Source organism: Stenella coeruleoalba (assembly GCF_951394435.1).
Source record: "Stenella coeruleoalba genome assembly, chromosome: 1".
NCBI lineage: Eukaryota > Metazoa > Chordata > Mammalia > Artiodactyla > Delphinidae > Stenella > Stenella coeruleoalba.
This window is the reverse complement of record NC_137169.1, coordinates 13,305,058-13,324,425: the sequence shown is the minus strand read 5'-3', so window position 1 is coordinate 13,324,425 and position 19,368 is coordinate 13,305,058. Positions and strand designations below refer to the sequence as shown.

Here is a 19,368-nt window from a genome sequence, read left to right as displayed (position 1 = left end):
CTTTTATATGCACTGGGAAACCAAAAAATTCACGAGGCTCTCTTTTTTGTGATATTCGCTTTATCGCCGTGATCTGGAACTGAACTCTCAGCATCGCCCAGGTCTGCCTGTATCTATCGCCTGCGCCCTCACAGCAGATGACAATCTCCTGAAACCAGAAACTTCATGTATCTCTTTCACCTAGTGCCTAGCATAATACCAGGCACATAGCAGTTCTCCAATATTTACTGAATAAATATTACACTAATAGGCACGCAAACTTCAGCAGAGTATTGGGACATGCGGGATGAATGGGGAGAACGTGGCGACGGAAGAAGGATGCTCCAGGCCTTCATCCGTTCTGCTCAGCGGGAACCACTGTTCACAGGTCTCCAGAGTCCTCAGGGGCTTCCCTGGCCCCGCCCTGGCACTCACATACTCACGTTCCCTGGGTCCCCCCAAAGGGACTGCCCTCCCTACCCCCATCCATCACAGAAGGCAGCACTTTCAAACAAGTTGTTTATTTGCATATAGAAAACAAGACCCTGGCCAGGGGCCCAAGGGCCGGAAGGGCACTCCAGACTACCTGCACCAACTCCTCCCCAGTCAATGAGAGGATGGAGGTCTAGAAACGTCAACTATCCCCATCCCCACCCTCCCTATCCCCTACTCAAAATTAATTCTCTCTTGCCCCAGTTAAAACCTACTCAACCAAAAGAATGGGACAACCCAAGGGAGATGCCAGGACAAATAAGTAGCTATTAAGCATGGAGATGGCAGCTGGCCGCTCCCATCCCAGTGACAGACCACCCCCCTGGAAGGTTTCCAGGGATGACACCCTGTCCTCCCATGGGTTGAATCCCACTCCTGAAACAAGATAAAACCCTAGAACCTAAAAAAAAATCCCTCATGACCTTTGAATTCCAAAGCCAGCTAACCCCATCCTGGCCCAGCCCCTTTTGCTGAAATGAATCCACCCATGCCCATCTGATGGGAGCTGGGTTCCGGGAGCCAGCCAGCCCGTCACATCTTGAAACTCTCATCATACTCCTCTCTGGTCATCCACTTAGACTTGTAAGTCGACAGATGAGCCACTACAGACGCTCCCAGCCAGACACTAAAGTTCCTGTTGGAACCCACCCACATGGTGGTCTTGGTGGAGGAGAAATGATCAGCGATCAGCCTGTACAGACGCTTGGTGAAGCCAGGATAGAGGGTGTTGCCCCCGCAGGCCATCAGGTGGGAGACGAGCAGCGGGTGCATGGAGGCGTCGCAGGTCTCGATGGAATCCAGGACGGCCTGGGAGATGCTGGGCCCTTGCAGGTCGAACACCTCAGGGCTGAAGAACATCTCAGGAGCCAGCCGCTGCATGGGGGTCAGCTCCACACGGTTGCCATCCGGGAGCTGATAGGCATTATTCTCATCGGAGCCTCTTGGAAGGCTCTGATAAAAGTCCAGTGACTCCCCCAGATTCTGCGGCACGTAGCACTTGGTCATCTGAGTGGTGGCCACCGTATCCAGCTGAAACAGGTTGTGTCGATTGTAATCTTCCTTAAAAAGGCTCTTGAAGAGATAGGCCGACAGATCCTGGCCTGCAAACTCCAGCATCTTAGCACTGGACCGTAAGGGGCAGCCCAGATGGAAAGGCTGCACGCGGGTCAGGCCGTAGCCTGAATCTACCACCACGCCGGTCAGGAGGCCAGAAGCATACAGGGACATCTCCAGCTGGTCAGCCAGGAAGATGGATGGGACATCCAGTAACTCAAACATAATCTGCAAGAAGGGAGAAGATGGACACTCAGGGTATTTTCCCCAAAGTGTCCCGATCCATTTCTGTTTCCCCCAAGGCCTCACTACACGTCTGCTCAAAATGTTGAAGTCGGCACAGACCTGTGTCTTGCAGGGACCAGCTGGCCCCTTGGAGCTTATGCTGGGGGAATAAGGGAAGGGCTCTGGAGGATTAGAAAGAGCCAGATTGGCCCCTGGGAGCTTGCCTGATGATGGCCTTTCAGAGGACCATTTTGGTGGAGGGGTGGGAAGAGACCTCAGCCTGTGAGAAAGGGCGCTGAGATGCCGGGTTATGTGAGCAGTGGGGACACAAGCGGCGGCCATAGTGAAGGGCCAGATTTCCAGCCTGAACGATTTACTTAGAAGAAAGAAGAGATGAGAGAAGAAACAAGTGCTACATCCCCAAGTTTCTGACACTACGGATGCAGAAAGGCTGTAACATCCCATCCTTCTGTAGCCTTTGGCCACTCACCTGTCTTTGCAGGCCCCGGCAGGTCTACCTTCTCCCCTCAGTGGAAGGGACCTCGCTCCATTCCCACGCTCAGAATATTGTCCCCTCACCATCCATTCCCCAAATAGAATAGAAGCCAAGGTCCTCTTTTTCAAACAGAAAATCAAACATGACTCCCCCAACCCCACTTAAAGCCCCCCAGGAGCTGCTTATTCACTCAGAGCGGAGGTTGGGAAGCATTTTCTGTAAACGGCTCAGGATGCCAGATGTAGCAAATAAAAATACAAGATGCCCAATTAAATCTGAATTTCAGGGCTTCCCTGGTGGCGCAGTGGTTGGAGTCCGCCTGCCGATGCAGGGGACGCGGGTTCGTGCCCCGGTCCGGGAGGATCCCACGTGCCGCGGAGCGGCTGGGCCCGTGGGCCGTGGCCGCTGGGCCTGCGCGTCCGGAGCCTGTGCTCCGTGGCGGGAGAGGCCACAGCAGTGAGAGGCCCGCGTACTGCAAAAAAAAAAAAGAAAAAAAAAAATCTGAATTTCAGATTGACAACAAATAATGTTTTAGTATATCCCATGCAATATTTGAGACATACTTACACTAAAACGTTATTTGCTGTTGATCTGAATTTCAAATCTATCATGTATTTTATCTAGCGAATCTACAACAGTAAATATTTTAGGCTTTACAAGCTATAGTCCCTGTACAACTATTTAGCTCTGCTGTTGCAGTGTGAAAACAGCCATAGGCTATATGTAAATGAGTGGGCGTGGCTATGTTCCAAGGAAACTTTCTTTATAAAGACAGATGGTGGGCCAGATTTGGCCCACCGGCTATAGCTTGCCAACCCTTGATTTAGAGTAAAATCCAACCACATCCCATAGCCTACCAGGCCTATGAGGTCCAGCCCCTGTAAACCTCACCTTCCTGTCTCCCTCTTGCCACCCTCCCTAGTTTGCTGAGCTCCAGCCTCACTGGGAGAAATCACCTCCTCAAAGAAGCCCTCCCTGATCACCCTCTTCAAAGGACTCCCCTTCTTCCCCCCAGTCAGTTATCACTCCATTTCATTTTGTTTCCAGAACTGATTACTACCTGAAATTCTTATTTCTTAACTTATTCACGGTCAAGTCTTCTCCCAGAACATAAGCTCTTTGAGGGCCAGAATATGATCTGTGAACATTTATGGAATCCATGAGTATCCAGCGTCCCTCCCACCCCTGCTAACACCCTGTTCACAGAGCATTTTACCTGCTGTGTCTCTTTCTGCCAGAGGAGCCTCTGTGAGCCCCTCTCGCCTAACACAAGTGCCAGGCACACACTAGCTACTCAGTAAGTATTCGTGGGGCGAATTATTTAGAAAGCAGAGTTCCTGATACCCATTCCTATCTGAACACAAAGTGCCAGGCTGTTCCCTGCTCCCTGGTGAGGGCAGCCCTGAGAAGACCTTACCTCCAGGGTCTTCTGACGGTCCGCAGGCTCCTTCAGGGGGAACTCTGTGACCATCACAGGGGAGTTCTCATTCTCCAGCCTGTGTTTCTCTAGGACAAATGACCAGATGTGCTCCACACCCTCCCAGTTGAGGACACGGCCCCGGTGGATGGGGTAGCTAAAGGTGTCGGGACGGCAAAGATCGATGCCTAGGCTCACGCGCCGCCGGGCGTAGCTGGGGCCGGGGTTCTCCCTGCAAGGGATGTAGTTCACGATGCTCGGGAAGACCATCTGGGGCTCATTGAACCCCGAAAAGCCAGCCTTCAGAAAGCCAGAGCCGTGGTCAATGACGATGGTTCTTGCAGCCATGGCAGACGCAGAGGTGGGAGAGGTCTGCTAGATTCAGCTCCTCAAGGATGTATAGCAAAGCAGGGCCACCTGTGGGGGGGAAGGATGGGGGTGATTTGTGAACCCATTCTAGGCCACCATTGGCTTCTCCACCCCAGAATCAAACCTCAGGCTCCCCTGAGCCCGTCCCCCTTTCAAGCCTTTGCACAAGCTGTAAACTGCACCTGGAATGTTCTTCCCATCCCAAACTCCCAGTCATCCAGTAGAGCCCACCTGACAGGCCCCACCTGGGAAGTCCTGCCAACCTCCCCGCTACTTCCCACCAAGCTTCTCCCTCTCCATTTGGCACACTCGTCTGTACCAGGTGGGCACTTCTGTCCCCAGAGGCCCACTTACAATTTGCAGACTTGCAAGAAGCTTGTCACATAGGAACTACTGGGTGGACTTTGGCTGCCTGATTGAGGACACGTGGAAGACGAACCATCAGCCTCAGGACCACTGCCCTCAACAATAACAGTGTAAGAGCAGGAGTGGCAGGAGTACTCGTGACTACGACAGCGACAGCTATGGCTACCATCTCAGGAGTACGCACGCTCTCATCTATCTAGTGCTATGCGGAACACTTGAATTTTAGCTTGAACTGTGCAAAATTATCATGCGTGTCCATCAAAAATGATCAAATATCAGCAATTTCATAGGGTTTGACCTCATAAATGGTCTCATTTCATTTTCATCATGATCTATAAGGAGGGTACCATTATTACACTCATGTTATGATAGGGAAACTGAGGCACAGAGAGAGTAAAGTTACCTTCCCAGGGCCACACAACTAACAAAAGCAGGGCCAAGGCTTAAAGCCAAACCAGATTCCAAAGACCACACTCTGAACATCAGGCCAGGCTGATGAGAAGATATGGATTTTGAGTATGTGCTGAGCAGCTAACGTTTTATATACAGGAGGCTATAAGCGGGACATCTAATCATGACTGTGGTCAGTTTCCTTATCTGTAAAGTGGGAGGGGAATAATAACCACATGCTGAAAAGGTGGGTGTGGTCACTGCCTGATTTCCAGACTTTTTATAAAACTACAGTAGCCAGGACAACGTGGTGTCAGTGAAAGGATAATCACATAGATCCATGGGACAGAGTGGAGAGCCCAGAAATAGATCCACACGAAAAATACCAACCGATCTTTGACAAGGTGTGAAAACAATGACATGGAGGAAGAAGAGTCTTTACAACAAATGGTAGGGAACAACTGCAGATCCGCATGCAAAAAAAAAATGTTTAATCCATACCTCACACTTTGTTAAAAATTATCGCAAAATAGATCATACACCCAAATATCAAACCTAAAACTATAAAACTTTTAAAAGAAAACACAGCAGAAAATCATTGTGATCTCAGATAAGGTAAAGTTTTCTTAGATGTAACATTAATAGCCTGATCCATTAAAAGAACAAACTAAGAAATTGGACTTCATCAAATTTAAGAACTTTTGCTCTTCCAAAGACACTGTTAAGAGAATAAAAAGACAAGCCACAGACTGGGAGAAAATATTTACAAATCATATATCTGATAAAGAACTTGTATCCAAAAAATGTAAAGAGCTCACAAAAGCCAACAATAAGAAAATAACCCAATTTCTTAAATGGGTAAAAGGTTTAAACCCTTCACAAAAGAAGATACAGGAATGGCAAATATACACATGAAAAGATGCTCAATATAATTAGTCATTAGGAAAATGAAAATTAAAACCACAATGAGAGACCACTGTACACCTGTGAGAATGGCTAAAGTTAAAGGCTGACTATACCAAGTGTTGACAAGGAGGTGGAGGAACCAGAACCCTCATGTACTGCTGGTGGGAATGGAAAAGGGTACAACCACTTTAGAAGACAGTTTGGCAGCTTCTCAGAAAATTAAATATATACCTACCATACAACCTAATATTTCTACTCCAAGGATTTACCCAGGGGAAACAAAAGCTCACATTCACACAAAAACCACATGCACATGTTTTTAATAGCTTTATTCATAATCACCAAAATCTAGAAACAACCTAAATATCTGTCAGCTGGGGAGGGACAGACAAGTTTCCATTCAGTGGAATAATACTCAGCAATAAAAAGGAATAACTGATACACACAATAACATGAATAATTCTCAAACGCATTAAGCTGAGTGAAAAGAAGCCAGACTCAAAAGGCTACGTGCTGTAAGAGTCCATTCATATGACATTCTGGAAAAGGCAAAGCTATAAAGACAGGAAACAAATCCGTGGCTGCCAGCAGCCAGAGGTGGAGAAAGGGACTGACCACGAGGGGCATGACAGCGTTGGGGGCTGATGTTCTGATTGTGAAGGTGAGTACACAACTGTATGCACTTGTCAAAACGCTCACAACCATACAGTAAAAAGAGTGACTTTTACTCTAAGTAAAAAAATTTTAAGCAAGAAAACCCAGTAGATGTGGGGACAAATGAAAGGTATATGAAATCCCCTTGCAGAATGCAAATTGTCACACACTCAGCAGACCTGGTACCTGGGATGCATGTGGGTGTCTCGTGCAAGAGAGACATCCCAGGAAGCAGTTCAGCCCGGAGGCCACATGCCAGGGCTGTCACTCCACCAGCTATTTGCTCTACTTCAGTTTCCGTGCAGCAGTTGCATCTGCCTGTCGCTATGGAGCATGACAGTCACTGCCTGGCCCCAGCCAGTAGCTGCCCACTGTCACCAACCTTGGGGCAGTGATTAGGCTTCACTGCCTTGAATTAGCTCTGACAATAGATGAGGGAGAGCAAAAAGGAGGAGAAAGATGGAGCCGAGGCACCAGTCTCCTCCCTCGCCTGCTGGCAGGCTGAACGATGGACCCAGGGTAATGGAGAAACAGGCACCTGGGTGACATCCTGGGAAGTGGGCTGTGCCACTGACCTCTCTGCAACTCAAGAGCTAGGGGACTGACAAATGCTTCCTCGGCCCTGGCGTTTGGAATTGCAGGAGATGCTGGCAGGGTGACGTCCACTGTGACTGTCAACGTTCACTGAGGGGGCTCGAGGCTGGTGGCCCAGCTGCCCTGGCCTGGGAACTGGAGGGTGGGGAGCAAGGGGCCGTCCCTCCCCTGGACCATGACTGTAGGAAGAAAGTTTGTATGGCTCCAAGGAGCCTGCCCCAAGGACAGAGAGAAAATCTACATATTCAAAAGCATTTTACTGAGTCACCTATTGTACAAACCCCTACTGAGCACTGTGTACCCAAAATCATTCTAGACTGACATGGTTCCTGCCCTCCTAGAGCTTACATTCTACTGAGAAAGACTGTCAGTAAGCACCCGATCAAATGTATCATGCCAGGGGGGATTAGTGCAATGAAGAAAAAGAAAATCTGGTAAAAGCAACAGGGAGTATAAGGGGCACAGAGGCTTGGTGTTATTCTAAATAGGGCACTCAGAAAAGGCCTCTTTACAGGGTGACATTTGAGCAGAGAACTGAATTCAGTGAGAGAACAAGTCATGTGACTACGTGGAACAGCATTCCAAGCCAAAGGAACAGTAAGGGCAAAGGCCCTGAGGAAGAAACTGCTAGCTGTGATCTAGGAACATCCTGGAGGCCAATATAGGGGGGACATGGTGGGACAGGGGAAGGGTGTTGAAGATCTTGGATGGGACTTTCAGGCCTTTGTACTGTGCTTAGAAATGTGAGAAACCACTAAGGGTTTGAACAGAGGAATGACGTGATCTGACCTGAGTTGTGAAAGGACCGTTTGGGCTGATGTGAAGGACAGATTGTAGAGGGCAAGAGGAGGAGCAAGAGGGGAAAGGACATGAAATATAACGGTGGCCTGCACTAAGGTGGTAGCTTTCAAGAAGGTAAGAAGTGATCAGATTCTGGATATATTTAAGAAAGACTGGTACAGTGGAGTGCAGGACAAGATGAGGAATGAAGGAAGATGCCGAGATTTCTACTCTGAAAAGCCAGAAGAATAACATATCCATTTACTAAGATGGAGACTATGGAAGGAACAGGTTTGGGGTAGGGAGGAAATCAGGAATTTTATTTTGGACATGATAAAAGTTTGAAATGCCTACTAGACACACATGAAGATGTCTGAAGGCAGAGTTTACAGATGCCTGAGATGGAGCTATAATTGGGAATCAGTGAATGGGTGGAACTGCAAATTATGGGGATGGATAAGACCATGAATGGACTCAGTGTAGAGAAAGGCTGGTGCTCGAAGGGACTCTAAGGTCTGGAGGCTGGGCCTTGGGAGGGACCAGCAAAGAGGATGAGAAGCAGTGGCCATGGAGGTAGCAGGGAACCAAGAGGGAGTCATGTCTCGGAGGCCAGGCAGAGAAAGTATTTCAAGAAGAGAAGAATTGAATGTGCTGAGAAATTAAGATGAAGACAGAGAAACACCCACTGGATTAAGCAACACAGAAGCCATCAGGCAAGAGAATTTCATTGGAATGGTGAGGAGAAAAGTTTGAGGAGTAGGAAAGAGAGATTCTACAAAACTGGCCCTGCTCTGCACCGTACAAAATGAAAAACGTTAAGGAACTGTTTGGAATTAAAGGACATGGCCACCAACACAATGCACGTTTTCTGATCCTGGATCAATCCAAAACGAATTCCCATAGCATTATTACACATTTCTGGTAGAGTCAAGATAGAGTAAGTTCACTACAGCCTCTCTATCACAGAAGATAACTAACAAGTTCAGACAAAATACAAAAAGCAATTACCTGGGGACTCTGAAAAGCAAGAGAAAAACAAAACAGGCAGACTGAAGAGAAGAGTCAAAACCTAGAGAAGCAACCCACATAGGGGTGAAGTTGTTTGTTCTGTTTTCCCCTTTTCTCTTGCAGCATTGACCAGAGGCAGGTTCCCAAGACAGCCTCAGGAGTGGGTGACTGGCAGATAAGACTAAGACAAAAACCTGCCTTTCTGGCCATCAGATCAGGAAAGGGGGCCTTTGCAAGTCAAAAAGGATGGAGAGAACAGAGTCAGAGAAAGGGTTCCCCTAGTTCTGTGTAGGAACTTGCTGAAGTCCCAGGCTCCTCTGTGCATGTGGGGATAGACCCAAAGCAGCATAGCAAAGGCCTTATGAGCTGAACTGATGTTGGGACAACCACCCACAGAGGAAGAAGACAGAATTACTGTCTGAACCCAGCTGGACTGACTGAATGCTAAAACATAACAGACAAAAACAAATGTTCTCCACAGGATTTTAACAGAACACAGAGCTTCACAACATAATATTCAAAATATCCAGGACAGAAACCAAAACTATTTAACATACAAAGAATCAGGAAAATGTAACTAATTCTTAAGGGAAAAGATCAAGTGCCAACTCTGAGATGACCCAGATGCTAAAATTATAAAGATATTAAAGCAGCTATTATAACTATGCCCATGATGTAAAGGTAGACATGCTTGAAACGAATGCGAAAATAAGTGTTTTAAGAGAGAAACAAACTATAAAAATAACCAAATGGGAATTTGAGAAGAGATGTATATATAATACCTACATTTTTTAAAAAGCCTGTTCAATAGTAGAATGAAGATGGCAGAGGAATGCTTAAGAGAAGATATCAATAGAAATTATCCAACCTAAAAAAATAACCTGTGGGACAGGTGGGACAATATAAAAAAGGTCTAATATTCATGTCATTAAAACCCAAGAAGGAAAGAAGAAAGTTTGGCACAATAAAAGTACTTGAAGAAATAATGACTAAAATTTTCCAAACATTGGTGAAAGACATAAATCTACATATTCAGGAAACTTTGTACATCCCAAAGAAAATAAAAGTTTTAAAATGCACAAACACATCATAGTCAATTGCTGAACAACAAAGATTTTTTTTTTTTATGGAGAACAGTATGGAGGGTCCTTAAAAAAAAAAAAAATAGAATTACCATATGATCCAGCAATCCCACTACTGGGCATATACCCTGAGAAAACCATAATCCAAAGAATTTTTTTTAACCTTGAAAACATCTAGAGAAAAATAAAAACATTATATACAGCAGAACAACAATTAGAATGACTGCTGATTTCTCATCAGAAAACATGTAGGCCAGAAGACAATGGAACATCTTTAAAGTGCTGAAAGAAAAGACTGCCAACCCAGAATTCTATACGCAAGACAAAAATCCTTCAGGAAATAAGACATTCTTAGAGGAAGTAAAACTAAGAAAATTAATCACCAGTAGAACTCCTTTAAAAGAAATGCTAATGAAAGTTCTTCAGGTTGAAGGAAAATGATACCAGAAGCTGTAATTCTGAGAATGAAAAAAGCGCAACAGACATGGTAAATATCTGAGTTATTATAAAAGGATATTTTTCTCTTCTTAAAATATGTATGGTCATTGAAAGCAAAAAAAAATATAAAACAATGTCTAATGAGTTTTCCAATGGATGTAGATGCAATACATATAATTATGAAAAAGGAGGTAGGGTAAGGGGATCTACATGGTTACAAGATCTACGTGTTATTTGAAGTGTAAATACTGACTCTAATTACACTTGTAGGTTAAGTAGGTATATGATAATCCCAAGAGCAACCAATAAAAAATATAATACAAAGAGATAAAGCCAAACACCCAATAGATAAATTAAAATGGAATACTAAAAATATTCAAATAATGTAAAACACTGCAGGAAAGATGGAACAGAGACACAAAAGAACAGAGTGGAGAGGGGGAGACAAAAATTGTAGACCATGTCAATAATTACATTGAAATAAAATGTCCCAACACACATCAATTGACAGATTGTCTGATTGGAACAGCAACAATAAAAAGACCTAATTATAGGCTGTCTACAAGAAACCTACTTTAAATAAAATAATAAACATCAGTTAAAAGTAAAAATAAGAGGATGGAAAAGATATACCAAGTAAAAATGAATCAAATCTAAGCTGGAGTAGCTATCTTAATATCAAACAAAGTAGACGTCAGAACAAAGAATATTACCAGGAATAAAGATAAGACACTGCATACTGATAAAAGGGTCAATTCACCAAAAGGACATAACAATCCTAAACACATATGCATCTAACAACAGATGTTCAAAACTCTTCTTTCAGCAAAAACTGGAAGATGTACAAAGAGAAATAGAAAAACCCACCATTCAACTTGTAGGCTTCAATTCATTTTTCAGTAATTGACAGAAAAAGTAGACAAGTCAAGTTAGTTGCTCAGAAATTCCCTAGCTTTGCCAATTTTCTAACTGATACTCATAGAGCACCCTTTCAAACAACAGTAGAATACACATTCTTTTCTAAAACACACGAAACACTCACAAAGACAAGCCACATTATAAGCTATAAAACAAACCTTGACAAATATAGAAAACTGAAATCGTATAAAGCATGTTCTCTGATCATAAAGGAATTAAACTAGAAATCAAAAGCAGAATGATACCTGGAAAATCCCCCAAATATTTGGAAATTAAACAAGTGTAAATGGTTCATGGGTCAAAGAAAAAAGTCAGAAAATATTTTTAACTAAATGAAAATTTAAAGTAGAATCTATAAAAATTTGTGAGATCAGCTAAAACAGTACTCAGAGGGAATTTATAGCATTCAATGTTTGTATTTGAAAAAGAAAAACATGTTTCAAGTCAATAATCTAAGCTTCCACTTTTAGAAACTAGAAAAAGAAGAATGTATTAAACTCAAAAGCAAGCTGTGGATGGAAATAATAAAGAACAAAATCATTGAAACTGAAAATAGGAAACCAATAGAGAAGAGTCAATAAAACCATAAGCTGGCTCTTTGAAAAGATTAGTAAACTGATAAACCTCTAGCCAGACTAAGAAAAAAAGAGATAAGACACAAAGGATAGATATCAGGAATGAAGCGACATTACTCTGACACTACAGACATGAAAAGAATAAAAAGAAAGTATCATGAACAACTTTGTGACTATCAATTTGACAATATAGGTGAAAAGAACAAATTCCTTCGAAGACATAATCTACCCAGGTTCACTCAAGAAGAAGTATATAACCTGAATAGCTCTATAACTATTAAAAAGATTGGATTTTTAGTTTAAAACCTCCCAACAGAGAAAACTCCAGACCAAATGGTTTCACTGGTAAATTCTACCAAAAATTTAAGGAAAAAATGATTCTAATTGTATCCAATATCTTCCAGAAAGCCCGAAGAGGAGGGACCACATCCCATGAGGGCAGCATTACCTTGATGCCAAAATCAAAGATACTACAAAAAAAGGAAAAAAAACCCTCTGATGAACATAGATACAAAAAATCTGAATAAAACATCAGCAAACCCAGCAATATATAGAAAGAATAATACTCATCAACTAAATGGGGCTTATCCCAGAAATGTAAGGCTGGTTCAACATTTTTAAATCAATGTAATTCTTTTATATATATATATATATATATATATATATATATATATATATATATATATATATATATATATATATATATACTTTTTTTTATTTATTTATTTTTGGCTATGTTGGGTCTTCATTGCTGCTCACAGGCTTTCTCTAGTTGCGGTGAGCGGGGGGCTACTCTTCATTGCAGTGCATGGGCTTCTCGTTGCGGTGGCTTCTCTTGTTGCAGAGCACAGGTCCTAGGTGCGTAGGCTTCAGTAGTTGTGGCACGCAGGCCCAGCAGTTGTGGCTCACGGGCTCTAGAGCGCAGGCTCAGTAGCTGTGGCGCACGGGCTTAGTTGCTCTGTGGCATGTGGGCTCTTCCTGGACCAGGGCTCAAACCCATGTCCCCTGCATTGGCAGGCAGATTCTTAACCACTGTGCCACCAGAGAAGCCCAAATCAGTGTAATTCAATCTACCAACAGACGAAAGAAGAAAGAAAGCATGACCATCTCAGTAGATACCAAAAAAAAAAGCATTGGATAAAATCCAACATGCATTTATAATAAAAACTCTCAACAGCTAGGAAGAAAAGGGAATCTTAACTTAATAAAGGGTACCTACAAAAAAAGCTACAGATTATATCATACTTAATGGTGAAGGACTGAAAGCTTTCCCCCTAAGATCAGGAATAAGGCAAGGAGGTCAATTCTCACCACTCAATTAACTGGAAGTTCTAGCCAGTACAATAAGGCAAGAAAACAAAATAAAGGGCATAGAAATTGGAAAGGAAGAAATAAAACTGTCCCTATTTGCAGAAGACGCAATTGTCTATATAAAAAATCCCAAAGAACCTACAAAAAAGATCCTAGAAGTAATAAATGAGCTTGGACAACTCATATGATACAAGTTCAATATTTTAAAAATCAATTATGTTTTATAAACTGGCAATACACAGCTGGAAATCAAAAATTTTAAAACAGTACCATTCATAATAGCATCAAAAACTATAAAATACTTCGGTATAAATCTAACAAATTATGTTATACAGTATGCTAGGGACTTCCCTGGTTGCGCAGTGGTTAAGAATCCGCCTGTCAATGCAGGGGACATGGGTTCGACCCCTGGTCTGGGAAGATCCCACATGCCGCGGAGCAACTAAGCCCGTGTACCACAACTACTGAGCCTGCGCTCTAGAGCCTGTGAGCCACAACTACTGAGCCCACACGCTACAGCTACTGAAGCCCATGTGCCTAGAACCCGTGCTCTGCAACAAGAGAAGCCACCGCAATGAGAAGCCCGTGCATTGCAACTAAGAGTAGCCCCCGCTCACCACAACTAGAGAAAGCCCGTGTGCAACAACTAAGACCCAAAGCAGCCAAAAATAAATAAAAATTGTTTAAAAATAATCTTTTAAAGAAAACATGCTAAACACTGATGAAAGAAATCAAAGAAAACCTAAATAAATAAACAGATATGCTGTGTTCCTGAATTAGAAGATTCAATATAATTAAGATGTTAATTCTCCCTAAATTGATCTATAGATTTAATCCCAATCAAAATCCCAGCAGGATTTTTGTTTTAGATATCAACAAGATGATTCTAAAATTTATACAGGAAGGCAAAGGAATTACAATAGTCAAAATAATTCTGAAAAAGAAGAACAAAGTTGGAAGACTCACACAATGTGATTTCAAGACCCACTATAAACCTACAGTAGTTAGGACAGTATGGTATTGGTAAAAGGATGGCCACATAGATCAGTGGAAAAGAACAGCATCCAGGAACAGACTCAGACAAATATAGCCAATTGATTCCGACAAAGATGCAAGGACATTTAAGTGATGAAAGATAGTCTTTTCAACAAATGATGCTGGAAAAAACTGAACCTCTCTGAGTGGTTAAAAGAAAATCCTCAACATTCTTCACCTCTAATACAAACATTAACTCAGAATGGATCATGTAAACCATAATCATTAAACAAAAAAACTGTAAGACTTACAGGAGAAAATCTCTGTGACTTTACCTAAGAACATCTAAGTGCCTAAGAACATCTTAGTGGGACTTCCCTGGTGGTGCAGTGGTTAAGAATCTGCTTACCAATGCAGGGGAAATGGGTTCAGGCCCTGGTCCGGGAAGGTCCCACATGCCGCGGAGCAACTAAGCCCGTGCACCACAACTGCTGAGCCTGTGCTCTAAAGCCCATGAGCCACAACTACTGAGCCCACATGCCACAACTACTGAACCCGTGTGCTGCAACTACTGAAACCTGCGCTCCTAAAGCCCGTGCTCTGCAACAAGAGAAGCCACTGCAGTGAGAAACCCATGCACCACTACGAAGAGTAGCCCCCACTCGCTGCAACTAGAGAAAGCCTGCATGTAGCAACAAAGACCCAATGCAGCCAAAAATGAATAAATAAATAATTTATTTTAAAAAAAAATATCTAAGTGTTCTTAGATACAAAAGCAGAACCCATAAGAGGAAAAGTTTACATACTAGATTTCATCAAAATTTAAAACTTCTCCTTTTTCAAAAACACTATTATGGAAATTTTAAAGATAAGCCTCAGAATGATAGAAAATACAGTTGACCCTTGAACAACACAGAGACTCTGAACTGTGCAGGTCCACTCACATGCAGATTTTTTTCAGTAAATATGTACTACAATACTACGCTATCCACAGTTGGTGGAATCCAAAGATGCGGAACCATGGATACAGAGGACCAACCGTAAAGTTACATGCAGATTTTCAACTGTGTCGGGGGTTGGTGCCTCTGACCCCATGTTGTTCAAGGGTCAACTGTATTTGCAAATAACATTTCTGATATAGGACTTGTATCCAGAATATATAAAGAACTATCAAAGATCAATAATAAGAAAACAAATGAAGGTGGTTCAAGATAGTGGTGTAAGGAAGATCCTGAACTCACCTTCCCCCACTGGACACACCAAGTCTACAGCTACATATGGAACAATTCCCTCTGAAAACCAGCTCAACTGCTCCTCCAGAACAAAGAATAAAAGGGCCACACTGAGATGGGTAGGAGAGGCAGAGACACTGTCTCATCAAAAACCCCACCCCCGAAGGGTAAGCTGAGACAAAGTGAGAGAGTGGCATGGACATATATACACTACCAAATGTAAGGTAGATAGCTAGTGGGAAGCAGCCGCATAGCACAGGGAGATAAGCTTGGTGCTTTGTGTCCACCTAGAGGAGTGGGATAGGGAGGGTGGGAGGGAGAGGCAAGTGGGAGGAGATATGGGGACATATGTATATGTATAGCTGATTCACTTTGTGATACAGCAGACACTAACACACCACTGTAAAGCAATTATACTCCAATAAAGATGTTTAAAAAAATTTTTTAAAGAAAAAAACAATACAATTATCATACATTAAAGCAGGAAATATTCTGAGTATTCTAAAAATAAAAATAAAAAAACCCACCCCAGCACAGCGACCCACAACTCGGGAGACCTCACAAATATGGAGCTTCTCTCTGGGAACAGAGGAGATTGTGTCTCATATCAGGCACCCCAACCCTTGGGACCTGCACTGGAGACAGAAGCCCCCAACACATCTGGCTTTGAATACCAACAGAATTTACATCAAAAGACTCACAGGAGGGCTTCCCTGGTGGCGCCGTGGTTAAGAATCCACCTACCAGTGCAGGGGACCTGGGTTCGAGCCCTGGGCCGGGAAGATCCCACATGCTGTGGGGCAACAAAGCCCGTGTGCCACAACTACTGAGCCTGCGCTCTAGAGCCTGTGAGCCACAACTACTGAGCCTGCATGCCACAACTACTGAAGCCCATGTGCCTAGAGCCTGTGCTCCACAACAAGAGAAGCCACTGCAGTGAGAAGCCTGCGCACCGCAACGAAGAGTAGCCCCCAAGTGTTGCAACTAGAGAAAGCCCACGCGCAGCAGCGAGGACCCAGTGCAGCCAAAAATTAATTAATTAGGAAAAAAAAAAGACTCAGAGGACTGATGGCAGGGAATAGAGACTCCACTCTTAAAAGGCTTGTGTGCAGACTCACGTGCCCCAGGACCCAGTGCAAAAGCAGCAGTTTGAAAAGTGCCTGGACCATATGTGAAGAAAATTGATTGGTTAACTTTAAAGCATCTGCTGCAGGGGAAAGGCCCTTTGGGGACTCTCTCCAGGGATGGAGACACTGGCGAGCATTATATTTGCACTCTCCCTCTATCTTGCTAGAACCAGTGGGTATGCTCCGCCTCCATGCTCTCCCACTGCCCTGCTAAAGCCAGCAGGTGTGCCCCAGCCTCACACTCTCCCTTGGCCCTGCCAAAGCTGGCCAACACACTTAGCCCCCAGAGGGTACTCCCCCCCGAGCACCTGTCTCTGGTGTCCGGGGGGGCTCGCATTTCTGGGCCCCATGAGTCTGAAACAATCAGAGAGACATTTCTTGGTAAGCTACCCCCTACAGGGCACTGCACAGACTTCAGACTGAAACACACCCCCAGACTTCCTGTGAAAAAGGCCTGGAGCTTAAGCCTGAGGGGCAGGCTTCAGGTTCACCACCCGTCTAGAGGCTTTGGATGTACCTTTAGAGAAGCAGGCTGGGGGACACCACCTTTGTGCTCTCCCTTGACTTCACTATGGCTCACTGGTACCTCCCAGAAAGGAGCTCATACGCTTTTCTGCAGCCCTGATTTTTGCAATGTCACCAAGGAGTCACATCCAGATTGCCTGGTCAGGAGGCCTGCAGGGCGTGTGACCGGGGCCCCACAGGACTGCATCTATCTGCATGCTTTAAACGCTGCTGCCTGAGGGTCTAGCTTCCAATCAGCCTGGAACTCAGTGCTGACCTAGATCCCTCCCTCCGTGACACACAAGTCTTGGTATACCCTCAACAACTGGGACCTATGAAGGAAAAAACAGGCTGCTTACACAATCACAAAAGTTCAAGAGGCAACCAACAACTAGGGCAAGGTTGAACAATAAGGTTCATCTCCTACACAAGGCCACTCCTTCAGACTGGGAGAGATAGCTGTTTCGCCTAATATAGAGATAAACACAGAGTCAAGCAAAATGAGAAAACAGAAGAATATGTTCCAAACAAAAGAACAAGATAAATCCCGGGGGTGGGGGGTGGCTGGGGTGAGGAAGAAACCCTTTAATGAAACAGAGATAAGTAGTTTGCCTACTAGAGTTCAAAGTAATGCTTATAAAGATGCTTACAGAACTTGAGATGTGAATAGATAAATACAGTGAGAACTTCAACAAAGAGACAGAAACTATAAGGAAGTATCAAACAGAAGTCACAGAGCTGAAGAACACATAACCGATCTGTAGAATATACCAGCATCGTTTAGTAGCAGACCAGATGCACAGAAGAAAGGATGAGTAACAGAAGAAAGGATGAGTATCAGAAGACAGTGCAGTGGGACTCACCCAAACAGAGCAGCGAAAAGAGAGAAGAATTTTTAAAAGTGAGGGCAGCTTAAGTGACCTATGGGACCACATCAAGCAGAATAACATTTGCATTACAGGGGTTCCAGAAAAAGAAGAGATCGAAAAAAGGGGCTGAAAACAGACATCCAGATCCAGGAATCTCAGAGAGTTCCAAACAAGATGAACCCAAAAAGACCCACACCAAGGCACGTTACAATGAAAATTGTCAAAAGTTAAAGACAAAGAGAGAATCTTAAAAGCATCAAGAGAAAAGCAATTTGTTAATGTATAAGAGAACCCCCATAAAAGTATCAGCAGATTTCTAAGCAGAAACTTTGCAGGCCAGAATGGCGTGGCATGATATATTCAAAGTGCTGAAAGAAAAATACTTCCAACCAAGAATACTGTACTCAGCAAGGTTATCATTCAGAATTGAAGGTGATAAAAGCATTTTACAGACAAGCAAAAGCTAAATGAGTTCATCACCACTAAACCAGCTTTACAAGAAATGTTAAAGGAACTTTTTTTCTCGTTTATTTATTTATTGAATCTTTATTGGAGTATAATTGCTTTACAATGGTGTGTTAGTTTCTGCTTTATAACAAAGTGAATCAGTTATACATATACATATGTTCCCATATCTCTTCCCTCTTGCGTCTCCCTCCCACCCTCCCTATCCCACCCCTCCAGGTGGTCACAAAGCACCGAGCTGATCCCCCTGTGCTATGCGGCTGCTTCCCACTAGCTATCTACCGTACGTTTGGTAGTGTATATATGTCCATGCCTCTCTCTCGCTTTGTCACCCCTTACCCTTCCCCCTCCCCATATCCTCAAGTCCATTCTCTAGTAGGTCTGTGCCTTTATTCCTGTCTTACCCCAAGGTTCTTCATGACATTTTTTTTCTTAAATTCTATATATATGTGTTAGCATATGGTATTTGTCTCTCTCTTTCTGACTTACTTCACTCTGTAATGACAGACTCTAGGTCTATCCACCTCATTACAAATAGCTCAATTTCGTTTTTTTATGGCTGAGTAATATTCCATTGTATATATGTGCCACATCTTCTTTATCCATTCATCCGATGATGGACACTTAGGTTGTTTCCATCTCCTGGCTACTGTAAATAGAGCTGCAGTGAACATTTTGGTACATGGCTCTTTTTGAATTATGGTTTTCTCAGGGTATATGCCCAGTAGTGGTATTGCTGGGTCATATAGTAGTTCTATTTGTAGTTTTTTAAGGAACCTCCATACTGTTCTCCACAGTGGCTGTATCAATTTACATTCCCACCAACAGTGCAAGAGGGTTCCCTTTTCTCCACACCCTCTCCAGCATTTATTGTTTCTAGATTTTGTGATAATTGCCATTCTGACTGGTGTGAGATGCTAGCTTATTGTAGTTTTGATTTGCATTTCTCTAATGATTAATGATGTTGAGCATTCTTTCATGTGTTTGTTGGCAGTCCGTATATCTTCTTTGGAGAAATGTCTATTTAGGTCTTCTGCCCATTTTTGGATTGGGTTGTTTGTTTTTTTGTTATTGAGCTGCATGAGCTGCTTATAAATTTTGGAGATTAATCCTTTGTCAGTTGCTTCACTTGCAAATATTTTC

The 19,368-nt window shown here is 43.4% G+C and overlaps 1 protein-coding gene across 1 annotated transcript; it reads right to left on the bottom strand.

Annotated features, from left to right (window-relative positions):
* Positions 1–651: 651 nt before the first annotated feature.
* Positions 652–12,761, bottom strand: ACTL8 (actin like 8). Its single transcript, XM_079932142.1, has 3 exons — positions 12,502–12,761; positions 3,663–4,079; positions 652–1,752 (listed from the first exon to the last, which is right to left on the bottom strand). The coding sequence occupies exons 2-3, from the start codon at positions 4,008–4,010 to the stop codon at positions 1,003–1,005; spliced, it is 1,098 nt and encodes a 365-aa protein (XP_079788268.1). The 5' UTR covers positions 4,011–4,079; positions 12,502–12,761; the 3' UTR covers positions 652–1,002.
* Between the last annotated feature and the right edge of the window lie 6,607 nt (positions 12,762–19,368).

What these genes read in the sequence shown, in the direction of transcription:
- ACTL8 (XM_079932142.1), bottom strand. Translation starts at nt 4,010, where the DNA reads ATGGCTGCAAGAACCATCGTCATTGACCACGGCTCTGGCTTTCTGAAG. An exon ending in ACCGTCAGAAGACCCTGGAG is followed by an intron (nt 1,753 to 3,662) that starts GTAAGGTCTTCT and finishes CCCTTCTTGCAG; the next exon opens with ATTATGTTTGAGTTACTGGA.